General features: G+C 30.4%; 3 protein-coding genes across 3 annotated transcripts; all 3 read right to left on the bottom strand.

Moving 5' to 3' along the window:
- Nucleotides 1-1233: 1233 nt before the first annotated feature.
- On the bottom strand, nucleotides 1234-2168 carry LOC108482130 (abscisic acid receptor PYR1). The gene is made up of 2 exons (XM_053025655.1): nucleotides 1500-2168; nucleotides 1234-1366 (listed from the first exon to the last, which is right to left on the bottom strand). Exons 1-2 carry the CDS (start codon nucleotides 2106-2108, stop codon nucleotides 1286-1288), a joined length of 690 nt encoding a protein of 229 aa, XP_052881615.1. The 5' UTR covers nucleotides 2109-2168; the 3' UTR covers nucleotides 1234-1285.
- An 8532-nt stretch (nucleotides 2169-10700) lies between these two features.
- LOC108481055 (mitochondrial carnitine/acylcarnitine carrier-like protein) lies at nucleotides 10701-13316 on the bottom strand. The gene is made up of 4 exons (XM_053025664.1): nucleotides 13001-13316; nucleotides 12864-12935; nucleotides 12394-12785; nucleotides 10701-11405 (listed from the first exon to the last, which is right to left on the bottom strand). The coding sequence occupies exons 3-4, from the start codon at nucleotides 12783-12785 to the stop codon at nucleotides 10901-10903; spliced, it is 897 nt and encodes a 298-aa protein (XP_052881624.1). The 5' UTR covers nucleotides 12864-12935; nucleotides 13001-13316; the 3' UTR covers nucleotides 10701-10900.
- Nucleotides 13317-14747: 1431 nt separating this feature from the next.
- LOC108480089 (acetylornithine deacetylase) lies at nucleotides 14748-18886 on the bottom strand. Its single transcript, XM_017782940.2, has 10 exons — nucleotides 18481-18886; nucleotides 17308-17552; nucleotides 17100-17208; nucleotides 16872-17010; nucleotides 16363-16420; nucleotides 16264-16281; nucleotides 16029-16151; nucleotides 15787-15940; nucleotides 15669-15702; nucleotides 14748-15023 (listed from the first exon to the last, which is right to left on the bottom strand). The coding sequence occupies exons 1-10, from the start codon at nucleotides 18877-18879 to the stop codon at nucleotides 14920-14922; spliced, it is 1383 nt and encodes a 460-aa protein (XP_017638429.2). The 5' UTR covers nucleotides 18880-18886; the 3' UTR covers nucleotides 14748-14919.
- Between the last annotated feature and the right edge of the window lie 4347 nt (nucleotides 18887-23233).

Below are 23233 nucleotides of genomic sequence, written 5' to 3' on the forward strand. Positions count from 1 at the left end.
TCTCTCACCCATCATTGCTTATTCCCATTTGTTACCCTTGATATCGACCATTTTGATTATAAATTTTGTGTATTTCAGTTGAATTACTAGGTTTATGTTTGTATTAACTCATATCAAGGATATGTATTACTTCATAATTGACAGTAAAACCTTGTTAAAATATATCGACGTGATGTGATCTTTAAATATCATATTATCACATTTAAACAAAATCAAAAATAAAAAATATATCATCAAAATTTAAACCATAATGACTTGTTGATATCATATGTAGCTATGGACATATATAGAATATGTTACATGTTACATGCATATATATATATATATATATATAATAGTTATTTGAAAGATATGATCAACAAAATTAGATTCTTTGAGCCCTTTTAATGGGAAAAAAGAGAGTCAAAAGAACATATTCGATAAAACGATACCGGATTCGAGGGAGCTGAGTCATATATGACATTAAGACACCTTTTGTCTTAATGAAAAACATCTACGTACAAATTCATTGATTCAAACATTCTTATTAGCTTAATAAGAATAGTAAGTAACCCACAATTTCGTATAAGGGTTTTCTCGTAATTTCGTAAAACAAAAATTAAAAGAAAATATAACAGTTTAATTCTGCCCTCGGACCTCTACTCTTTATACCTTTAAAATTTAATCCTGTTAGTCACACTCCAATTTTTAATAATAGTTAAAAATTTCAGTTTGTGTTTATATAGTAAAAAAACTAATTTATTCATTTTTTCTAACACATTAAACCCGACCTAAAAATTTAAGCCGAATTTAGACAATTACATTGAAGCTAATTTCTTGTCATCAATTGACTGAATTTAACTTATAATCCACATGTTCAAAATAAAGATTTAATAAAAATAACAAAATTTCCAGAGGTAAGATTCAAACCCAAAAATTCAGACACATAATCAGGTCATTTAACCACATAATCAGAACATTTAACCACTAAATCAGATCAATTCACTTTGTCAAAAATTTTCAAATCTAACCACATAATCAGAACATTTAACCACTAAATCAGATCAATTTAGTTTTCAAAAATTTTTAAAATCTAAACTCATAATCAAGAGAAGAGCTCTCTTAGTTTTAAAGTTAGTTTTCTTCTGACCCGATTTTTGAAACGTTACATTTTTAGTAAATGAAGTAAATATAAATGAAGTAAAATACAAGTAAATGAAGTAAATATAAATGAAGTAAAATACAATCTGAATATGATTAATGATTCGTAGGCTTAACATAAGCCTGTTGGGATCTTCATTAATGATTAAACTCTTGTAACTAAAAGAAAAGCAGAAGCACTTAATTCCAAAAGTCTGAAAAGTACAGGGACTGAAGTAATTAAACCCTAAATCACAAAAACAAATTAAGATAAAAGTTAAAAAAAAAAAAAAGAGAGAGAGAGAAGAAAAAGAGACAATATTTATTTCTTCCCCACATATATATATATATATATATATATATATTTATTTTCACATCACCTGTGATTTATTACAATCGCCATCACGCGCCAACCCTTCAGCGACGCTAGCCAATTTCTGCAAATTAAGTCTCACAACCGTATCAGCAAACAACCGTGTATCTTCTTCCGTATTCCCTTCAGGTACATCAACCACATATGATTCCAGAACAACGGTCCAGATCTTCCCATCACGTTCAAACCCATGTACCGTCGTCACCGACCGGTAATTTGTCAACCTATGTTCACCGCCGATGATGCTAAACCCAGTTACCTTTTCGTTATCGTTTAAGATATCGAGACGTTCGGTGCTTGTGGCTGCCGGTAAACCGGAGATCACGTTGACGTCACGCGTGCAACCCACGACCATTTGGAAATTGTCTTTGACGGCACAGCTTTTTATGAAGTGCTTATACGTTTGTGGTTTATCGAAACGGCGGACGATCGACCAAACGAGGTCGCTTGGTGAGTTGATACGTTGAGCTAATAAAGAAGAGCATTTGCCTTGACCTAAAGTGTAGGTGTGGTACTGAGTTATACTCGGGGTTAACTCATGGAACTCGTCTTGGGTTAAACCGGGTGGGATTGTGAGGTGGTGGGTGGTGGTGGGTTCGGATTCTGGTTCAGCCATGGGAGGGAAGCAGAAGGGAAGGAGGAGGAGGGAAGATAAGAGGAAGAAGAGGGGGTTTATTGGGGGCTTATAAGGGAAAGGGATTATGAAAAAAGATGAGGGTAAAATTGGAAAATTAAAATTAAATTATTAATTTAATTTAATTTTTGAAAAAGGAAAAAATGAATGAGGTGGCCAACAGATGAACGGGACAGGTGGGTTTGGGCTCAGAGTATTTGATGTTGGTTGCTTGACAGATCAACATATTTCTAATCGGTCCATTTTATATATTTCTATATAACAAAAATCATTTTTAATTATTTTTTTTCTTAAAAATAGACTGAAACAATAATTTTGTTTGGTCAATTAAGCTTTTAAGTCACGTTTTCTTGTATATTATGGATAGAAGTTGGCATTCATTTTGATTGAATTCTTTATACATGGTAAGATATATGTGATATGTTTGGTTATTTTTTACATATGTCTATTTTAACTGTAAAAATAGTTAAAGATTTTAATTGAAATTATAAATTTATTATTTAATTTAACATATAATAATAAATTTAATTATTTTTTAGTAAAAGAAAAAAAATACAATTCAATTCTAAAAATCTACATAGTAATTTTATTTATGCTTTAGCCGATTATCCTTTAGTTCAAATGACAAATTTAAAAGATTTAAGTTTTAACACACTTGAGTGTGTTTTTCTTCTAATTTAAGAATTCAATAAATTACGATTAAAAGTAAGTATCATATCTATAAAAACAATGAAATTGTTTAGTTTTGATTGAATTTCATAATAAAATCAAGTAGAAATCAGTTTGATTTAATCGACAAAATTGATTAGATTAGATTAAAATATGAAATTCAACAAAAATCAAAGGCTCTCCTATATATATAGATCAAGATGAAATGGATGATTTATTACACATGGGTTATGAAAGTTTGGGATTGATTATTTTCAATATATAAATATAATATGTGAGATTGAAGGCTTTGAAAAATGGACATTGTTTTTGAAAAAATTGAAATATGAACTTTAATATGTCATAATAATACTTCTTTACGCAAGAATTATTTCCCATCATAATTCCAAGCTAAATATTTTAGTATATTGAGATATAGTAATTTATTCTTTTTCACTATTTTAGTATATGGAAATAGTGTTTGTAAATACTTTGTGGAGACTTTGGAAAAGGAGGAATCCGGCTATTTTCATGGGTCAAAATTTTAGTAAAGATGAAGTGGTCATGTCTAGTTTGTTTTGGTCTAAAGTAGTGATGCGGGTCGCCTTTAAGTTCTCTAAGTTACAGTAGATTGCATCTTAGCTGTTGGGAAGCTCTTCAGAGTGGTATAAATTCAATATAGATGGAGAAGTTGACATACGATATGAAAATGTGACGATGGGTGGAATAGTAAAATGTGACCAAGGCAACTAGGTATTTGGGTATGGCCACAACATAGGTGTTAGCTTGATCTTAGAAGTAGAATTTCGAACAATTGTTGATGGGCTGGAAACGGCTTGAGAGAAGGGGTTGCGTTGGCTACTAATTGAGAGTGATAATAAAACAACAAGAGACCTAATACTTGGAGTCAAAGTGGTGGGATTGTCGAGATTAGCATTGGACGTTCGTAACTAGATGACAAGGGATTAGTAAGTGGAGATTCAACAAGTACTACGAACAACGAATATGGCTGCTGATGCTATAGATAAGGCGGTAAGGTGTTACCAAACATGTTTTTATTTTTTCTCACAACTGCCTTTGGCGGTGCATCATGTAATGTTAGCAGTTCAAGGTGTAATCTCAGTCCAATCATTAACATTGTTATATTTCTTGTCAAAATTTGACAACTTGATATTGATTAAATTGTTCTTATATAATATTATATATGATTAAGTTTGGCAGAAATTACAAACAATAATAATAATTATTGGGAGGGGTAGGTAAGGGCATGACCCTCCTAACAATTGGAAGATTGCACACTTTAACCCCATAAATAATAATATTTTAATTTAATCTTTTAAAAATTATAAATATATTAATTAATATAAGAATGAAATTCTATTATAAATTTATAACTTAGTTTCGTCTAAAAAAATTTCAACTTTACCCCTCATGGATATTTACAAATGATCAAAGACTGAAATATATCATATTCATAACTTAAATTCTTATGCATTTGAACACTATGAATCGACCATATCCAAATCCTCAATGGAGTGAGTCTAAAAAGAAGATTACAGAGGAACACGACAACCACATTCCCCGAACTTCAAAGATATACAATGGGAAAGGCAAACAGCCAGAGAGACATCAACATGGACAGATATCAACCCTTTGTAATGTATGTTTTTTTCTTTCCATATTTGATTAATTTAATCAAAAGCCAAAAAGCCATATTTCCAGTTCCAGGCTTATTCGTATTAATTTCCTATTTTAAATTAAATAAATATATAATATTTTCATGGTCTTTAGTTGATTTTTCTTTGTTGGCTTCTACGTATCAACATTATCAAAGAGAGTTACATCTTTAATGACATAAACAATTTTGCTTTTTCTAGACCACAATCTCAATTAGGTGGGGGCAGTTCCTTTCTCAAAAAAGTAATAAAATAATTAAAAATTATTTTTAAAATAAAGTTTATATTATATTCTAAAATTAAATTATCAACTCTTCTTGACTAAAGTTTATTCATCTACATAATTTATCTGAATTGAATCCCTAAATTTATTTGACCAGATTGAATAATTACTTAAATATAAATTCAACTTATGATCTATTAATTAAATATTCAACTATTCTCAAAATAACTTAATTGCGAATAATTATTTTTAAAAATATAATTACTGATTAAAATTGAAATTAAAAAGGGTTTTATATTCTCCCACCAGACATATCATTCCACCCTAATCCAGCTAAGAAAACCAATTCCTTCATAGTTTGTATACATCCACAAATAATATAATATTATATTTTAACTTTAATAATGTTTTGGCATGATCTCATTTCACTCCAATTATATCTGAAAAGAATCTAATTGATGCTCTAATTAAAATATTACTTTGTTTTGTCTCTTTAGTATTTTAAAATTTAAAATTTAATACATAATTTAAAATTAATAATATTATTAATTGTTATTCTTAAAATAACTAAATGTGTGGGTAAATATTGTTAATTAATAATACGTAGGAGGGGCAGTGAAAGGACCTAGTGGAGGATGGTTGGTAGGATTCAAGATGGTATTAGGTATGAATGATATCTTCCAGATTGAAGCTAGAGCGATTCTTGAATGACTGAAATTGGCTTGGGCTATAGGATTCAAGCGTGTTGAGTTGGAAAGTGACAACACAATGTTGATTAAAACTATTCATAACGAGTTGGCTACAGTAAGTAGTGTTGCTGAAGTCAGACAAATTCACGATTGGTGTTCTAAAAATTGGGAAGTCAAATTTCGACATATTTAGCGGAATGCCAATAAACTTGTTAACTGTATAACTAAGGAGATGGAGACATAATTGAGCAGCTGGTTATTCTGGACGATTCTTCGCAATATGTGAGATGCTGGCTTGAAGAAGATATTAGACTGTTGCTGGTGGCTACTGATAATTTTCATTAAGACTAATGTTTACTTAATATTTTAAGCTTATGTTGAACCAAAAATTATATTTAAATTTATTTTTGTTATTGTTTGTTAAAGAAAAATGTTGCATTAGTCTGATTTATATTTATTACATTATATTTTCAGTTTTTTTATTTATTTTTAAAATTTATTTATCTTATGATTTATTTAATTTTGGTTTTAATGTTATTGTCTTTATTTATTAAATTATTTAAAGGTCTTATGTAGTTGTATTGAATATTATATAAAAATAGTTATATTTTTAAAAATAAAAATAAAATTATGAATATATTTATACGAAGTCAAATTAAAACTTATAATTATTAATAGATTTAGATAAAATTTGAAATTCATATATCAAATCAAATTAAAATAATTATATATTATATTAATACCATGAAACTTTGAATCAAGGTATTTCAATTATTTTCAATTTATTGATCTGAAACTTGGATTCATTGAATCTTGAATGTGTATATATATATATATGTTTGCTTGTGGTTTGTGTGAATATTTTGACTTGGTTCAACTTCCCATGAGAGAAATTAGGTCTCTTTCTTTTGTTTATTAGGGATGGGGAAAGAGAAATACACCTACATATGTCATTAGCAACCAAGGGACAAAATTAGTTCCAAATTAATTTAAAATTAGCATATCCAAATAGGTGATTGGCAAAAAAAGCAAGTTTAAATTATAAGTTAGAATGCCAATTGAGTTTTATCTCGATTGTCATGGGTATTATTGTTAATGTAGAAGGACGTGGGTTCGAGTGCGCTGGAGTACATTATCTTCCTATTTATAGATCAGAAGGAGTGATAAGTATTTCTAGACATTATATTAAAAAAATAATTATGACCAAAATTTATAATAAAATTACTCAAAAAAAGCTAAACTAAAAGGTAACTTAATTAATTAGCTATCTAATATTTGTTTTCAAACAGAAACAATATATAGTCTTAAAAAAGAATAATATGAATAAATATAAATTTCTATTAATATGTAAACATATCACATGTAGAGAAAGGGCCTGACTTTAGAAGATTGGAACATGATGCTAAAATAATATTATATATATATATATATATCATAAAAATTAAAATTAATTATATGATAAATAAAAAAATAAAATTTAGTTTAATTTCGAATAATTGTGATTTTTAAACTCATATTCTATAAACCGTTCAAACATCTTAATTTAGACTGATTTTTCTTACTCAACCCTAAGCAGGGGCCACAAGAGATGAGAGGGGAAGAAAGTGAAAGAGAAATTGGGTAAATGAAAAAAAAATTAGAATTTCAATTTAGTCATTTTAAAAATTATAATGATATAAGTCAATACATGAATAAAATTGTATTTTAATTATTATAAAATAAGCTATAACAACCTAAAATTTACGGTTATCAGAAAGTATATTTTTGTGTTTCCGTTTTAGTAAAACAAATTCGTAAATATTTTTAAAATATTTACGAAATTAGTTGTGTGGTTAATTAGGTTTTAGTTAGGAGAATTAGCTTGAATTAAGGTTAATTAAGTATAAGGATTAAATTGAATAAAGTGTGAAAGCTTAATTATAAATTAAAGAAAAGTGAAGGGACTAAAATAATAATTAAACCATAAGTTACAAGTGAATGGAAAATATAACTCCATGTGTGTAAATAATATACATATATTAAATAATAATAAATTTGCTTATTTTATAAGTAACTATTATTATATTATATTATATTATTATTTTATTAAAATAATAATAATAAAAACAAAACATAAAAGAAAAAGAAAAGAAAGAACAAAATTGGAAACGAAACAGGGGAAAGAAAGAAGAAAAATAAATAAAGAAAAAGGTAGGGAAAAATTAGGGTTTCAAGGGTTCAAACTCAAATTGATAAGTTAATTTAATTCCTTTTCTTGAGAATTTTATGTTTTTAGAATCCTAGAACTAAATACTACTTGATCTCTGTGGAAATTTTAGAAGTTAGTGAATTTTTAGATGTTGTTCATGTTGAATAAATTAAAGAATTAGGGGTTAAATTGATAGAATTTCAAGTTAGAAGTGAAAAAGGGATTGAATTGTAAAACAAATTATAAGTTTTGAAGTAATAGGGACTAAATTGTAAAATTTCAAAATTTAGGGTTTTATGGTGAAATTAGTTTAAGTAGATATTGAATGAAAATAAAGAATAAATTGTGAAGAAAATAAAATTAGATTTGATTAAGGATTAAATTAGAATTTAGGCAAAAGTTTAGTAGAAATTGAAATATTCAAGGTGAAGTTGTGCGTATTGATGATTTTAAATTGTTTTACTTTTCGTAGCTAATGTTGTGCCGGAGACCTCGGCTAAGAAAGGAAAAGAGAGTCGACGAGGAGTGATTCGAAAATTATAGTTTGTATTTCTATAATCCGAAATTATTAATTTTAAATCGTTGTATTTTAAATTAATGTTTATGGTAGGTAATTAAGGTTAGTGTTGTTTGTTATTATTTTTATATTGAATTGAGATTATATGAATTTGTGATTGATGAAAATATTGATTGTTATTTGAAATGTGTATTGATTGGAAATTGAAAAGTTATTTGAAAACCCTATTAACTGTATCGGGCTGAGTCGGATTGGAAGTGTTCTGGGATACTTCGACCACGAGTCGATGAGACACTGGGTGTCAAACTATTATTTCGAATAAATTCGATGAGGTACTCGGTACCAATTTACTTCGGCAAGGCCGATGAGACATTGGGTGTCAGTCTATTACTTCGAATTATCCGATGAGGTACTAGGTGCCATACTAGTGTGTTTTGGTTGAATCTGTATATTCGCCAAAGTCCGAGTTGTCTTAATAGGAGTAAATAAATGAATTGGCAATAAGATAAATATTGAATGATATTGTATGTGAAATTGAACATTGGACATTGAATTGAATTGTACAAATGAAATGCATGAACCAAGGGTTCATGAAAAGAGTATTGTTAATGCTAAATGATATGTGAATTAAAGTGAGAAAAGCGACTTGAATTAGCTATTGTTGAGAAATGAAGGTTAAATGGATGAATTGAATTATTGTTTGATTAGTGTTTATATATATGGTTAAAAGTGTATAATTTATAATGTTATTTTTTTTAAAAGTATTCGGATTATAAAAATACCACTGAGTTTACACTTAGCATACGGTTTGTTTTTCATGCGCAAGTTAGGTTAAAGTTAGATCGTTAAATCAACATCCAAAGCAGATCCCGAACTCAAAGTGGTGAAGTAAATTTCTTTTTGGTAATGGCATGTACCTAGGAATGTTTAAGTTGTCATTTTGAAAAGTGAATGTAAAATATGTTATAAGATGTTATTGGTTACTTATATATAAGTTTACGTGTTATGTTAAGGTAATAAATTAATATATTTTGGTATGAAATTTGATTTGGCTTAAATGAAGTAAATTGAATTGGTTTGGATAATATATGTGAAATACTTATGAAAATATATTAGATAGATCAATAGATTGATAGTTTTTGTATGTTTTAGGTGTATTTGAATATATTTTGGTTTGGTTATTGGTAATTGAATTGCTTGGTGCTCAAGGTTTGCAGAGTTGGTATACTTGATGTGTAAGGCTCATTTTGAGCCCACACGGCCTGCACACCGGCGTGTGGTTTGTCCGTGTATCCCTTACAACTTTTAATTTTCAAAACAGAATGCTCAGTTATTACCACATGGGTAGAGACACAAGCGTGTGTCTCAGCCGTATGAGGAACATGGCCTAGTACACTGGCGTGTGACTTAGTCGTGTGAGTAAGTCAGAGAGTTACATGGGGTAGGACACGGCCTGAAGGACGGGCATGTCATAGGGTCACACAGGCATGTCCCTATACCACACGGGCGTGTGAACCCTATACTTAAGAAAAATATTGAAATTTAACGAAAAATTTTCTAAACTTCCGATTAAGTCCCGATTTGTTTCTAACATGTGATTTGAGCCTCGAGGGCTCAATAAAGGGACATTATGGTTAAATTATGGTGTGTATGTTTTATTATTATATGATTGTTCGTATTTATTTTAAAATATCTGGTAATGCTCCATAACCCTATTTCAGTGATAGATAAGAGTTAAAGGTGTTACATAAGCAATTAAGACCCAATCTTAAATAGTTTGTAAGCAATTAAGACCTAAATTGCCTTGAATCAATTGCTTTAATTAAATTTACCTTAAAAAGTTGCTTCCAAGAGCCACACATGAGTGAATAAAGTATATATCAAGTTGCAAAATTTAATCTTATGCCAACAATATATAAAAAGGGGAATCAAAGTATCCAAAATTTCTATTCATCCCCACTGCCACTTTTGTCAAAATCCCCAAATAAATATGAGAATAAGCCGCAATTATACCAATGGCTTTGTGACGAAATCCATGCTTGAAATGACATCAAATACTTTTATATAGTTGATTTAACATGCATTCCTTTTCCAGCCCTTCAAGAGAATCTCAAATGTTTCTAAATTTGACTCCATTAATTCATCCGTTTAATTAGATTGAAAATTAATCGATGTGTTGATTTGATTGAATTAGTTAAATAAAAATGGACGATTTTATTAATTTAATTATACATCCAATCATCTATATATGGAAAATTAGGTGAAAAAGTAAAAATCAAAAGTTTAAAATTCAAATCAATTCAATTATAAACATTTAATTTGAAAATTTAAATGTATACAATTAGGAGTATAATCGAGTAAAAATTAAATTTGAATAGTGGTAGTTTGAGCTTAATTCAAGACATAATTAAGCTATTTGAGTTTGAGTTCAATTAAGTTTATTTATAAATTTTTATACTTTAGTTCAAATTCAATCTCGATTAAATTAATTTATACTTGAGCTCTTTTATATAATAAAGGTAAAAGATAATTTCAAAATATAAAATATATTAAAATGAAAAGTTCAATTAAATTTGTGAGCCGTTTGAATCAAGTATTATGGTACTTGAATTCATCTCAATTGGTAGCTTGAGTTGCTCAATCTTAAAATCTACTTGATAATTACCAAATCGAATTCAAAGTTTTTTTGAGCCGAACTCAAATAACTTACAAAGAACCTATGACCACCTTTCCATTTCAAGCATCATCAAATTCATTAACATAAGAAAAAGGCTTTTGACAAAAGCAAAAAATGTTGGTGACCAAATCAAAGAAACAACAACTACTGATTAAATTAGCCCAAACTAGACCTTGTCACTTCATATGCCAAGAAACAAGCTGCATTAGCAGGGATACTTCTTGCCATGGCAGGTCCAAACCCTTTATAAAGCCCTTTCACCCCTTCTGAAGCTAATATAGACCTAAATGCATGCATAGACCCCTTGTACTTAGGATTTTTATAATCATCTACTTGGAGCACACTCTTAACAACATCGGTTGGGTAAACCGATGACCAAAATGAAGCTCCGGCTAAGCCTCCTGCCACAATCAATGACCCTCGTCCTAATTTCGAAGTGTCGGTCCCTCCGGCCATATATTGTTTCAATGCTTCGTAGACACCGAACATAGCAGCATTGCCAGGAACCTCACGAGCTAAGGTGGGAACCAAGCCTTTGAAGAGACCCCTTGCACCACCTTCGGACCTAAGCACATGCTTGGCTACATCCATTGGTCCACCATATTTCACTGCTACACCAGCTGAGCCAGCATCAATCGCTAATGCACTCTGGGCTTGTAATCTGGTTACAACATATAAGACCCCAAAGTTAATATGAGGGCTTTATGAGTAAATAGTTATCTCATGCATGTTGAAAACCTTCTAATTGAGTCGTCAATATATCAATATTGTATTAGTTAGATCCAGTTTAGGTGTTGAATTCTAGTTTGGATCTGATATGGAGCAGGAGTGAAGTCAAAACTTTTTTTTCAGTCGAGATTGAGTTATATATTTTTATTATAGTTAAAATGCAATTTCAACACAGTATTGATTAGCATCTTTTTAGGACTAAATCAAAATTTTATTATTTTTTAGAGGCCAAACTATAATTTACCATGTATGAACGTGTAAGTTTATATATTTTGGGAAGGGGTCTAAAGCGCAATTATCCCATTTAGGCCTTTGCCCCTAACATGGAGCATGTTTAAAACACTTTTGTACCAACAGTATGTTTGATGTGTTTAAAAACTGAACAGTGTTATTACAATTTAGAAAGGTTATTTTCTTTATTACCTTATATATAAATAATTTATGCGATATGTATATAAATATTTATAATGTTTTAAATATACTCTATGTTCAAGGGCACTAGAAGAGTAGGCAGGGCATAGCCCCTTAAAATGGATAATTTGCACTTTAATTCCAATAATATTCAAAATTTTATAAATTAATATATCGTAAAATTATATTTTAACCCCATAAAATGATAAAATTATGATTTAGTCTTTTTAAATTTTATTAAGTTTTATGCTTACAATGAAAATTTTACATTTTATCTCTCACAAAAAAAAATTAATTTAATTTCAGCTCTAAAAAATTTCCTAACTTTGCCGCTTTCTAGGTTAGATTGACCTAGCATTTAATCTCCAAAGCTAATTGATACAATTCTAGTACTAAGAGGACTCAACCAAAACTTTCAAAGTTTATGAACCAATTTAGAGTTCAATCATAATTTAAAGACGTCTAATGCAATTAACCCGAAAATAGATATGAAAAGTCATAAACCTAACCTGCATTTGATCAACTCAGTGGGACAAGCTAAGAATGAAACAGCAACACCAGCGCCAGCACCGGCAATGACTTGTTGGTTAACAGTGAGCGGTACACCAGGTTCTGATCTCAAAAATGACTCCATTTGTCCTCTCACTGTAAACAAGAGAGCATTGAAAGCAGCCACGGTAGCCAATGGAGCTCCCATACCTTTATACAAACCCCTTGGTCCTTCAGCAGCTAAAGTCTGCTTAACAGCATCCACAGCACCAGCATATTTAGGTGGTTGACCAGGAAGCGGAACAGGTTGACTCTGAAGCTTAACCTTAATAGTATCAAATGGATGCCCAACAATCAATTGTGCTGCTCCTCCAACAGTTCCAGATGTTAAATCCTTAGCTACATCACCCATCTACACAAGTAAAATGGGAATTGAAACTCAATTACAGTGCTTCAAAATGAAAACCAGATAACTATGAAACCTTCTTACCTTGAACAATGCAATAAAATGAAGCTGAATCAAATCCAGTAGAGTGTTAAGTACCAATCCAAGTGCCGAAATCTGATTAAAAAAGAAAACCCATTAATCAGATCCCAGAAAAGAACTGTAAAATTCACTCAAAGTACCTTTTTTTTTTTTTTTAGGCTATTAAGGATTGAGAGCCACAAGAGAGTGGTTGGGTTAAAGGGGGAATTTGAAGGAGAAAGAGTGGATTTCACACAAAGAAACAGGAGATTTTTGTGGTTGAGGTGGGATTGTTTGGTTTTTGGGAGATGTGGACAGAGTTAAGGATTGCAAGCAGAGGCTAAGAACTTCCCCAGTGTTGTTCTATTTGGGTTGTTTTTGGCTGATAGTAACACAGTGAGTGGTTGGTAAATGGTGACTAGGTACCCACTATACAGTAGGACACACGTATATAGGTGATGATAACATAAAAGAGAGGTTGGTTCTCTCCCATATTATAGGAGGAAATGATGGCTGACGTTGCAATGTTATGAGCCTTGTAAGCCCATGGGATTCGCATTTGTCTTTTCGTGCTAGTGTTTTCAAAACCCAAACAGGTTGCATACAAAATCGGTTAGTATATCTACAACAAAATAAAAAATTAATTGATTCGAGAAATGATACGAATCAATTGAATCGAATTAAAAAATCTGTTGAATTAAACTATTGATTTAATTTCGAAAATATTACTTCGTGATAATTATATTTGTTAATTTTAATTGGAATTTAAAATTGATTTAAGTTGATTTGACTATGTAAAGTTAACAATTAAAAACTTGTTTAATTTAAATTCAAACTGACCCCAACTTGGATTTCGAAAGCATTGCTTCTTGCTGCTTACTTTTTAATAACTATATTTGTTAATTCTAATTAAAATTTTAAAATTCATTGAATTAATTTGATTATATAAAGTTTCAATTTGAATTTAAATTGATCCCAACTTGAGTTTCAAAAACATTGCTTCATGTTGCCTACTTTTGGATAAATTTGTTAATTATAATTGGAATTTAAAGCTGGATAAGTTGATTTGATAATCAAAAACTTGTTCAATTTGAATCTAAACTAATCTCAATTCGGGTTCTGAAACATTACTTCCTACTGCCTACTTTCTCTACTTTCTGATAACTATATCTGTTAATTCTAATTGGAATTTAAAAATCAAGTCGAATTGATTTGATTATATAAAGTTAACAATTAAATACACATTTAATCTGAATTTAAATTGATCCTAACTCAAAACAATTTAAATTTAAATTAATATAAACTTAAAATGATTCAAACTTAAAAAATCATAACATCAAACCCAAATGATATGAACCTAGAATAATCTAAACTCAAATCAAAATTATTTAACCTAAAATTATCCAAGGTGTAAAATCTAAATCACAATTTAAGCATGATACAACCTAATCAAAATTTGACTTTATATATATATATAAGTAATGGTGAAGGAGGATATGTGTTTAAGTTTGTAAACAATACAATAATTTATAATTAATACTTATGAGGTTTATTATGCTCTCAGCATTTGTATTCTTGGAACTTCTAAAATTTAGTCCCTTAATTTTAATTTCAAAATTTTATCTCTTATCTCTAAAAACTCCGATACAATGTTTAATAATAATATAGTATCAATTGACCTTTAAATTTTTAAATCACAACTCCACATATTCAAATTTAACGAAAATCCATTAATAAAAACACTCAGAACCGGAAAGAACATGATGAATTATTTATGAAACAATCCATGGTGCTACCTGCTAAGATTAACTAACTTAATTGTATCAAATTAAAACACTCAGACTAAATCTTAATATTGAACGTAATAGAAGGACCGAAACCATAATTTACCCATTTTCCTACCTACAATTTGCATCAACAAACAGCACTAAATAAATAAAACCACATTTAACAAACTAACAATAAATTTTGTGCAGTAGGGACCTGAATGATATAGTCATATTCATAAAAACAGTTCAAATGTCATTATTATTGATGAGAAAACTATTATGAAAGTTCATATCTAATCTATTGTCATCTTTCAATCCTCTAGCTGAGCGATGATGCCGGTAAATACGTGATAACCTTGGCACATATCGGAAAGAAGGCAGTACTCGTTCTTGGCGTGGTACGTGGCCATTAAACCTGCATATACCCGAGCATGAAACATCATTAACAATGTTCTCATGGTAAAACACCATAAACAAGTATGAAGCAAGATTCTAACGGTTTTATTTCGTTGAATCTGGCAAAAAGTCAGAAATGGAACAATGCAAGAACATATACTAGCTCAGGAACGAAACTAGAAAATTGCTTTAGGAGGGTCAGCGATGAATCATGAATTATTGGAGGGCCAAAGTGTATTTGTACCATTATACTAACATATAATTTCATAAAATTTAGGAGGCTAAATGGAAAATCTACCATTTTTTATTGGGGTTGGGGGGAGGGGGAAAGCACACTTGCGTTCATCCCTGCTAATGTTCAGGGACGAATCATAAATTATTGGGGGCCAAAGTGCAAATGTACCATTATACTAACATATAATTTCATAAAAAATTAAGGGGAGGGCCAAGGTCAATGCCTGCCTTCGTCCCTGCTAATGTTCAAAATTTTGTTTCACTTTTATGGTAAAAGGACTAATTTGATATCTAGCATATAGTACACGATCAGCCAACTAGTTTATAACCCTCAATATACCGTAAATGCTCTCTCTATCTACCGTAGATTTTAGTAACTTAAACCGAAAATACACAATGTGGTTATGAAATACACAATATGTTCTCATACCGTAGCCAGCAGTTTGAACATCAAAACCTTCATCCTGACAAAATGAGCAAAAAAGATTAGCTAATGACGGTTTAATTTAAGGCCAGGAACTACTAATATGTTTATGGATATATCATACTTGTAGCTCCCGAATGAGTGGCAAACTTCCGGTAATTGAGTAAGGCTTCACATGTCCAACAGCCTCTTCAGTTGCCTTGCACAATACATGGAATCCACGAGAATTGAGATCACAAGCAACACCGGACATTGCCTCGTCGAAAGTCAAAGTAAGGCTGTAAAGAGAATATGCCGTAAAACTCGAAAAAACCTATAGAACTATATATGAGAAAGATTAGCACAAAAACCAGAAAGAGGGCATACCTTCCTCTAAGGTTTTCGTCATGGAGGATATATTTTGAAACCGGACCCCGTGTGTCTAGCTTGTTTAGATTTTCGTTTATGTAATCTACGTATTCTTGAAGCTTATTCATTACATCTTTTACACTGAGATAGAAAATCGGGACTAGCAAATTTGTTCGGAAACGGAATGATAATCTTCCACCGGTAAATAACTTGAAAGGTGTAAAAGATGTGATCGAATTCGAGGGTTACTTACTTGTAGAAAGGAGTTAACCTACAAACCGAGAAAAAGAGTCTTAGTAAGAATACATGTTTTGTCAAGAGACTTGATAAACATTCTGGAAATAGGATAAACCTGACATCTCCTGATATTGTACACTCTCCTGGAATTTGATTGATTCCACCACCTGGATCTGCAGGTAAGAAGAATTTCATTGATGAACAACCTCTACTCTCGAGAATAACTAGGGGTATAAGTATCAAAGAGGCCCTTTTACTAGGAGTCTAACTGCATTTTGACCATTCTACTCAAAAAATGGGAACATTAGCCACTTTACATTAGATCAAAGAGCAAATTGGTCTTTTTGTTTAAAGTTCCATTCTTTTTACTAATAAAAACTAGTCCATGTTTGTCAGAATGAGGTACATGTAACTACCTGGTTGTTGTATCAGTCAGGTCAGTTTTTAAAAATACAAATAGATGAATTTTTTAACAGAAATGACCAATTTGCTCTTTGATCTAAATGTAGAGGGACTAATTTGCTCATTTTTTGTGTAAAAGGCACAAAATGCAATCTGACTCGTAGTACAAGAGCCTCCATAATACTTTTACTATAAGTAGGTCATCTAAAGTTTAAAACTTACAATTCCATTGCGTTGGTTTCATGGTTGATGGTGTAGCAAATCCATATACTTGCTCATCCGGATGGGGTGGGAAGTCTTTATAAAACCGTAGCTGAATTTCTTTAAGTGCTTCCATGCCGAGCTCCAATGCATTTATAGCCTATAGATAAAGAAAATCTTTGAAGTACAAGTACATAGAGAATCGAAAAACATGAATAGTTAGGATTTCTATTTGTTTATATTGTATACCTTGTGCGGTAAACCACTGTGAAAAAGCTTCCCCGTCACTTGAAGTTTCCACGGTATCATACCACCGGTACCAATGCAAGGTTGTTTATCAGCCGTGTCAATCCAGAAACTGCAAAATCAAAAGATTTAGTATATGAAAAATGACAAGAAACAATAAGCATTATCCATCCGGAATATGTTTCAATCTACTAATATGAAAACTACGCACAGTGGGCCTCCCTTCAGTTTATCAAGCAGACCATCCTTCACTAAAGCATCAACACCAACTCCAGATATAGCCGAGTTCTCTTCATTAGCTATAAAAACTGCAACGACAGTCGATTCTAGCTTCGGTTTTGTCTCAGCAAGTCTCTTCATTAGTTCAGTCACAAGTGCAACATGTCCCAAACAATCAGTAGTTCCACGGCCACGAAGCTTATCGCCATCAATGCTCAACGAGAAAGGATCAAAATCCTATAAAAACCCCATTATCGACTTTCCATTCTAAGAAAAATTCAGCAAAAATGATCCAAGACACAATATCATAGTTCCTATTGTATGAAAACTATAAATCACTAGAAATTAAACAAAATTAACTTCATCCAAACAATATATATACACATAAATATATAAGTGGGTAAAAGTACCATAAAAGCACCTATACTAGGAGCCAGATTGCATTTCGCTCCATCTACTTAAACAATGGGCAAATTAATCCTTATACATAAGGCTGAAGAGCAAATTGGTCCAGTTAGAAATTTCATCCATTTATACGCTGACAATATAACTAACAACTAACATGTACTGTGCCATCTGTACCTTATATTGACTATATTGACGTACATGACTAGTTTTTAACAACAGAAATGGATGAAATTTTTAATAGAAAGACCCCTTTGCTCTTTTGATCTAAAGTGTATAAGGACTAATTTGACTATTTTTTTAGTAGAAGGGGCAAAATGTAATCAAAGCCTCCATGGTACTCTTACCTATATAAGTGCTGCAAAACGCTAATTCAAGCCGAAATCCATAGCTCCTATTGTATGAAAACTGTAAATCACTAGAAATTAAACAAAATTAACTTCACCCCAAGCATATATATATTATAAAGTGCTGGATTAGCTTCATCCCGAGCACATATATACACAAATAAGTGCTGCAAAAAGCTAATTCAAGCCACAATCCATAGAATTAATCAGAATCAAAACACACCCAAATCCTTAAACAACACGATTACAATTACATAACATTACAAACCAAACCCAGAAACTAAACATGACCCTAAAACTCAAACATTCAAACATTCAAACATTTAAACAAAAACCCAAGTTTTGAATGATGAAGAAAAATGAAACCCAAAATCAAAATCTATAAAAATATTGAAAGGATAAAAGAGGAGTACCCAATCATTTGGGTTAGCGGTGACAACATCCATATGCATACCAACAAAAGACAAGATCTTTCCAGGTTGAGTCCCAGGATATTCCACAATGAGATTGCCTCTACCAGGGAAATAAGTGACATGGTTAACGATCAAAGGACCACCGGTTGTGGTGCTGTAAGGGAGCAGACAATCTAGTACATGTTTGATTACCCTGTCTTCTTCCGGGATTAGTTCTGGTGGGTTGTTTTGTAAGAACTTGGATTCACCTATAATTTTGGTTAGCAGTGAGATGAAGGATTCCTTGTTTAGATCGCCTAGTGTTTGCTTCAAGTTCGAAGTTGCCATTGGAGAAAGATTCTTAGGACGAAACAGGGGAGAGTTTTGCGTTTTGCAAGGTAATCGTCCCACGTTTGGCATAAAAAGGACTAGTATAAAAGGTTAAATTTTGATTTTGGTCCGTTTACTATATTCGAATTTGAAATTTAGTTCTATAGTTTGGTATAAATTTATGTGGTAAAAGTATATTGAGGCACTTGTATTAGGAATTAGTTTGCATTTCGTCTCCTATGCTAAAAAAATGGGCAAATTAGTCAGTACACATTAGATCAAATAGTAGATATATTAATCATTCTATTAAAATTTTCATCTATTTTTATCGTTAAAAGTTGATTCTATATGTTAACATGAGATACATGTGACATGCCATACATAATTGTCAGGTTATTCTGTTAGCATGAGGTACGCGATAGAAATTGATAAAATTTTTAATAAAAATGACCAATTTGCTTTTTGATTTAACGTATAGGAACTAAATTACTCATTTTCTAAGTATAGTGGGCAAAATATAATCCGACTCCTAGTGCACGAGCCTCCATAATACATTTACCACTGAGTCAGATTGCATTTTGCCCACTCTACTCAAAGTTGACAAATTAATCCCTATACATTAGATCAAAAAGCAAACTAGTCTTTTGTTAATAATTACTAGCATGAGGTACATGTGGCATGCCAAATGTAACTACCTGGTTATATGTTGCCACTCAACTTTTAGCCGTATAAATGGATGAAAATTTTAATAAAAAAGACCAATTTGCTTTTTGATCTAATGTATAATGACTAATTTACCTTTTTTGAGTAAATGAGCAAAATGCAATTTAACTCTTAATACAGGGGCCTCCATGATACTTTTGTCAAATTTATCTTATATTTTTAACTCAGTTGACATTATTGTTATTGAAACATGTAAGAGAAAATGAGTTCAAATGTGCTTAAGAGTGTATTATTCTCCACTTCAAGGGTTTATAGAGTTATACATACAAATTCAATTATTATTTTTTAACTCGAATTCGCACTAATTTATGAATTAATTGGTTGTTTACATTGTTTTGTACCTATATACCAATCGATTCATAATCCAACCTATTCAAACTAATTTCAACAACTTTTTATAATGTTCGAAACAAGTAATGCCCGTAACTAATCTAATTAACATGTCACGACCTTTTCCTAGAAACACCATTTTCGATTCATCATATTAACATGCCAGTAGGGTTAAACTTAAGCAAGCAATGGGCCTAAATGAAGCCTTCATGAGCCTATTAATGCTTTTACCCAGTTGAAAGACATGGGCCTAAATTCTTGAATAACTTAAATATGGCTATACTAGTAAACTATTCGATGAATCTTATTCCAACTTAATTTGATAATAAAAATTAAATAATTTGAATTCGTCATACTTAAATTTAAATAGATTCAAACTTGAAATGATTTGAATATAAAATTATTAAAACTTGAAATAATTTAAATATACAATAATTCGTTCAAAAATTTAATCCTAAAACTCGAATTAATTAAATTTCAAACTAATCTAAATTGAAATATCAATTCAACCTACTTATTTAATAAGCTTAAATGAAAGTTAATACGAAACCTTAGATTTATGATATAATTATTTATTGTTTGAATTATTTCCTTTCAAATTGTTTTGATTCATCGAATTATTATAAATTTCAACCATTTCGGATTCTGAATTTAACGTATAAGAAATCTAAGTAAACTGAGATAGTGTTTATATATAGAATAGTGACCGTACTATAATAAACATGACAGGGATTGTTAAAAGGGAGGACCAGACCAGACAGAAGTGGCTTCCCATGCAGTTGAAGATAAGAAGAGAAAGGCAATGATTACTGACTTTGTTGGACATAGGAATATGAGCCCCATGCACTCACCATCACCATTTCTCGATATTAGAACTGTTTATAAGTTGGACTGAATTATAATTCGATTTAAGAAAAAAATCATGTTTTAATTTGATGATTCATTAACTTGGATGATAAATTTATTAGCTTTATTATGAGTCGGGTTAAATTTAAATTAAGTTGATTTAGAATTTTAAATTCGATTCGAAAATAGATTTAAAATTATGGAAATGCTGCATCTCGAGTCTCAGTTTTAATATTTGTACCTAGAGATATTAATGAGGTGATTTATTCTGTCATAGGAGGACCATTTTGTATGTAATAGATCTCCAACGGCTCAATTAATGTAACCAATCACATTAAAGAATTTAGAGTCGAATTTATGGGACAATTGATTATTTTGCTTGTTCACTCCAACTAAAATTTCTTTTAATATTAATAACGTTTTTATTTTTTATTATAAAAAATTCAAATAAATGAGTAATTTATTTTGACCCCAACAAATATATTAGAGTAAACTATTAAAATAGTCACTTTTGTTTATCTCATGTTATATTTTAGTCACTTACGTTATCGCATTGTAACATTTTAGTTATTGAGCCGTTAATTTCCGTTAAAGGTGTAACGGTAAGCTGATGGCAAGTTAAATCATCATTTCAAACAAAAATGTTAGGTTAATTTATACAATCGATCCCCATATTTTTTCAATTTCTTTCATGTTTTTTTAACTTTCTTTTTTTTTCTTTATTTTTCATTCTCTTCTACTTCTCCCTCTGTTTTCCTCCCTCCTTCATTTATTTTAATGTAGTTTTTCTATGTTTTTCATTTGTTAAAACTAGTCCCTATACTTTTATTTTTTTGAACAATTTAATTTTTTCGAGTAAGGTGAGCTTATGGACTAGTTTTAACAAATGAGAAATATAGAAAAACTACATTAAAAGAAATGAAGTAGGGAGGAAAGGAAAGGGAGAAGCAGAAGAGAATGGGAAAAAAAGAATGTTAAAAGAACATAAAAGAAAAAAATTAAATTGCTCAAAATGAAAAAAAAATAGGAATCAATTGTAGAATTTAACCTAAATTTTTTGTTTAAAATGATGATTTAACGTGCCACTTCAACTTACCGTAATACCGTTAACAACAATTAACGACTCAGTAACTAAAATGTTATAATATGATAACATAAGTGACTAAAATGTAACATTTCAAACATAAATAGCTAAAATGTAATCTGAGGTAAACAAAAATGACTATTTTGATAGTTTAGCCAATATATAATTATTGTTATTTTGACATAATGACTTATTTGGTTTTCAATTTTATATAAAAAAAAGTCATTCATTTAATTTTTCATTTTTTAAGCTCTTGAATTTGTATTTCTTATCAAATCACCTCAGACCTCAAAATTGATGGAAAATGTATTTGTTGATGTGGCATACACGTGAATTACCACATAGGTGACACATCAACATTTAATTAATTTTTTAAAATTAAAAATTATATAAATTTTATTTATTTTAATTTTTAAAATTGTTTTCACCTTTTTGGTAGCCTTACCATCAAATCTTTTTTTTGCTAAATCAAGAAAATTTATTAAAATAAAATAGATAAAAGAAAATCAACAATTACAACAATACACCACGATGACATTCAATCCTAAACTATGAACATAGTGTTTCCATTTATGCTTATATTTGTTAAAAAATCTATTCAATTATTAACTTCTCACAAGACATGAGTAATTTTGACATAAGGAATCATTATAATACAATGATCAATGACTTTGAAAGTTTCAACATATTTCCAAAGTCGAGGAAGTGATTTAAAAGATCATGAAACAATAAAACTTAAATCTAACTCAACTATTTTATCTTGATAAAGATCTCCGAATGATATTAACTCAACTAAACCAACATCTTAGAAACCAAAAGATTGAGACAATAAAGAAAATCATTTACCCAATTCATTTCTAAAAACACCACCACAACCAACTTCACCACAACCAACTTTATATGAAGATCCTCTTGGAATACCGTCTACATTAAATTTGAGAAATCTCACTCCAAGAAGTGACCACTAAGTATTAATTCAGTTACTAATTGAACAGGAAGAGGGAATGCAAGCACAGGGGTCCTCCCACTGTGTAGCCTCACAAATAGATCCTGTTACCAATGAAGCTTTAATCCAAAATAAAGACCCAAGTTTAATCAGAAAAATAATCGCATCGAATGGTACCTCCTTGTTCTTAAACACGTCCATTTTGTGCCAACAAAATCAACCACAAACTCGCCACACAACAAATCAGCCAATAGAGCGCATGTTCTTTTGCCACTCCATTTATAGTTCAGTCACTTAAACATTTTCTAACAATAATGCTAAACTAGTTCTAAGCAATACTCCTTTTGAAATTCTCTTTTAAACAACTCGACTAGGGACAAGTGTAGTGAAGGGTGGAAACAAAGATTTTAACTCAAAAAAGGTAAAAAGAGGATGGAGTAAAGGGTATATAACTATGGCATCAGGGATGAAAGCAAAGCCTCTTAATTTTTTTATGAAATTACATGTTAATATAA

Source organism: Gossypium arboreum, chromosome 1 (genome assembly GCF_025698485.1).
Source record: "Gossypium arboreum isolate Shixiya-1 chromosome 1, ASM2569848v2, whole genome shotgun sequence".
Taxonomy (NCBI): Eukaryota; Viridiplantae; Streptophyta; class Magnoliopsida; order Malvales; family Malvaceae; genus Gossypium; species Gossypium arboreum.

What these genes read in the sequence shown, in the direction of transcription:
- LOC108482130 (XM_053025655.1), bottom strand. Translation starts at nt 2,108, where the DNA reads ATGGCTGAACCAGAATCCGAACCCACCACCACCCACCACCTCACAATC. An exon ending in GCGATTGTAATAAATCACAG is followed by an intron (nt 1,367 to 1,499) that starts GTGATGTGAAAA and finishes TTTGTGATTTAG; the next exon opens with GGTTTAATTACTTCAGTCCC.
- LOC108481055 (XM_053025664.1), bottom strand. Translation starts at nt 12,785, where the DNA reads ATGGGTGATGTAGCTAAGGATTTAACATCTGGAACTGTTGGAGGAGCA. An exon ending in ACTGAGTTGATCAAATGCAG is followed by an intron (nt 11,406 to 12,393) that starts GTTAGGTTTATG and finishes TGTTGTAACCAG; the next exon opens with ATTACAAGCCCAGAGTGCAT.
- LOC108480089 (XM_017782940.2), bottom strand. Translation starts at nt 18,879, where the DNA reads ATGCCAAACGTGGGACGATTACCTTGCAAAACGCAAAACTCTCCCCTG. An exon ending in AAACTGAAGGGAGGCCCACT is followed by an intron (nt 17,209 to 17,307) that starts GTGCGTAGTTTT and finishes TTGATTTTGCAG; the next exon opens with TTTCTGGATTGACACGGCTG. An exon ending in GAAACCAACGCAATGGAATT is followed by an intron (nt 16,421 to 16,871) that starts GTAAGTTTTAAA and finishes TCTTACCTGCAG; the next exon opens with ATCCAGGTGGTGGAATCAAT.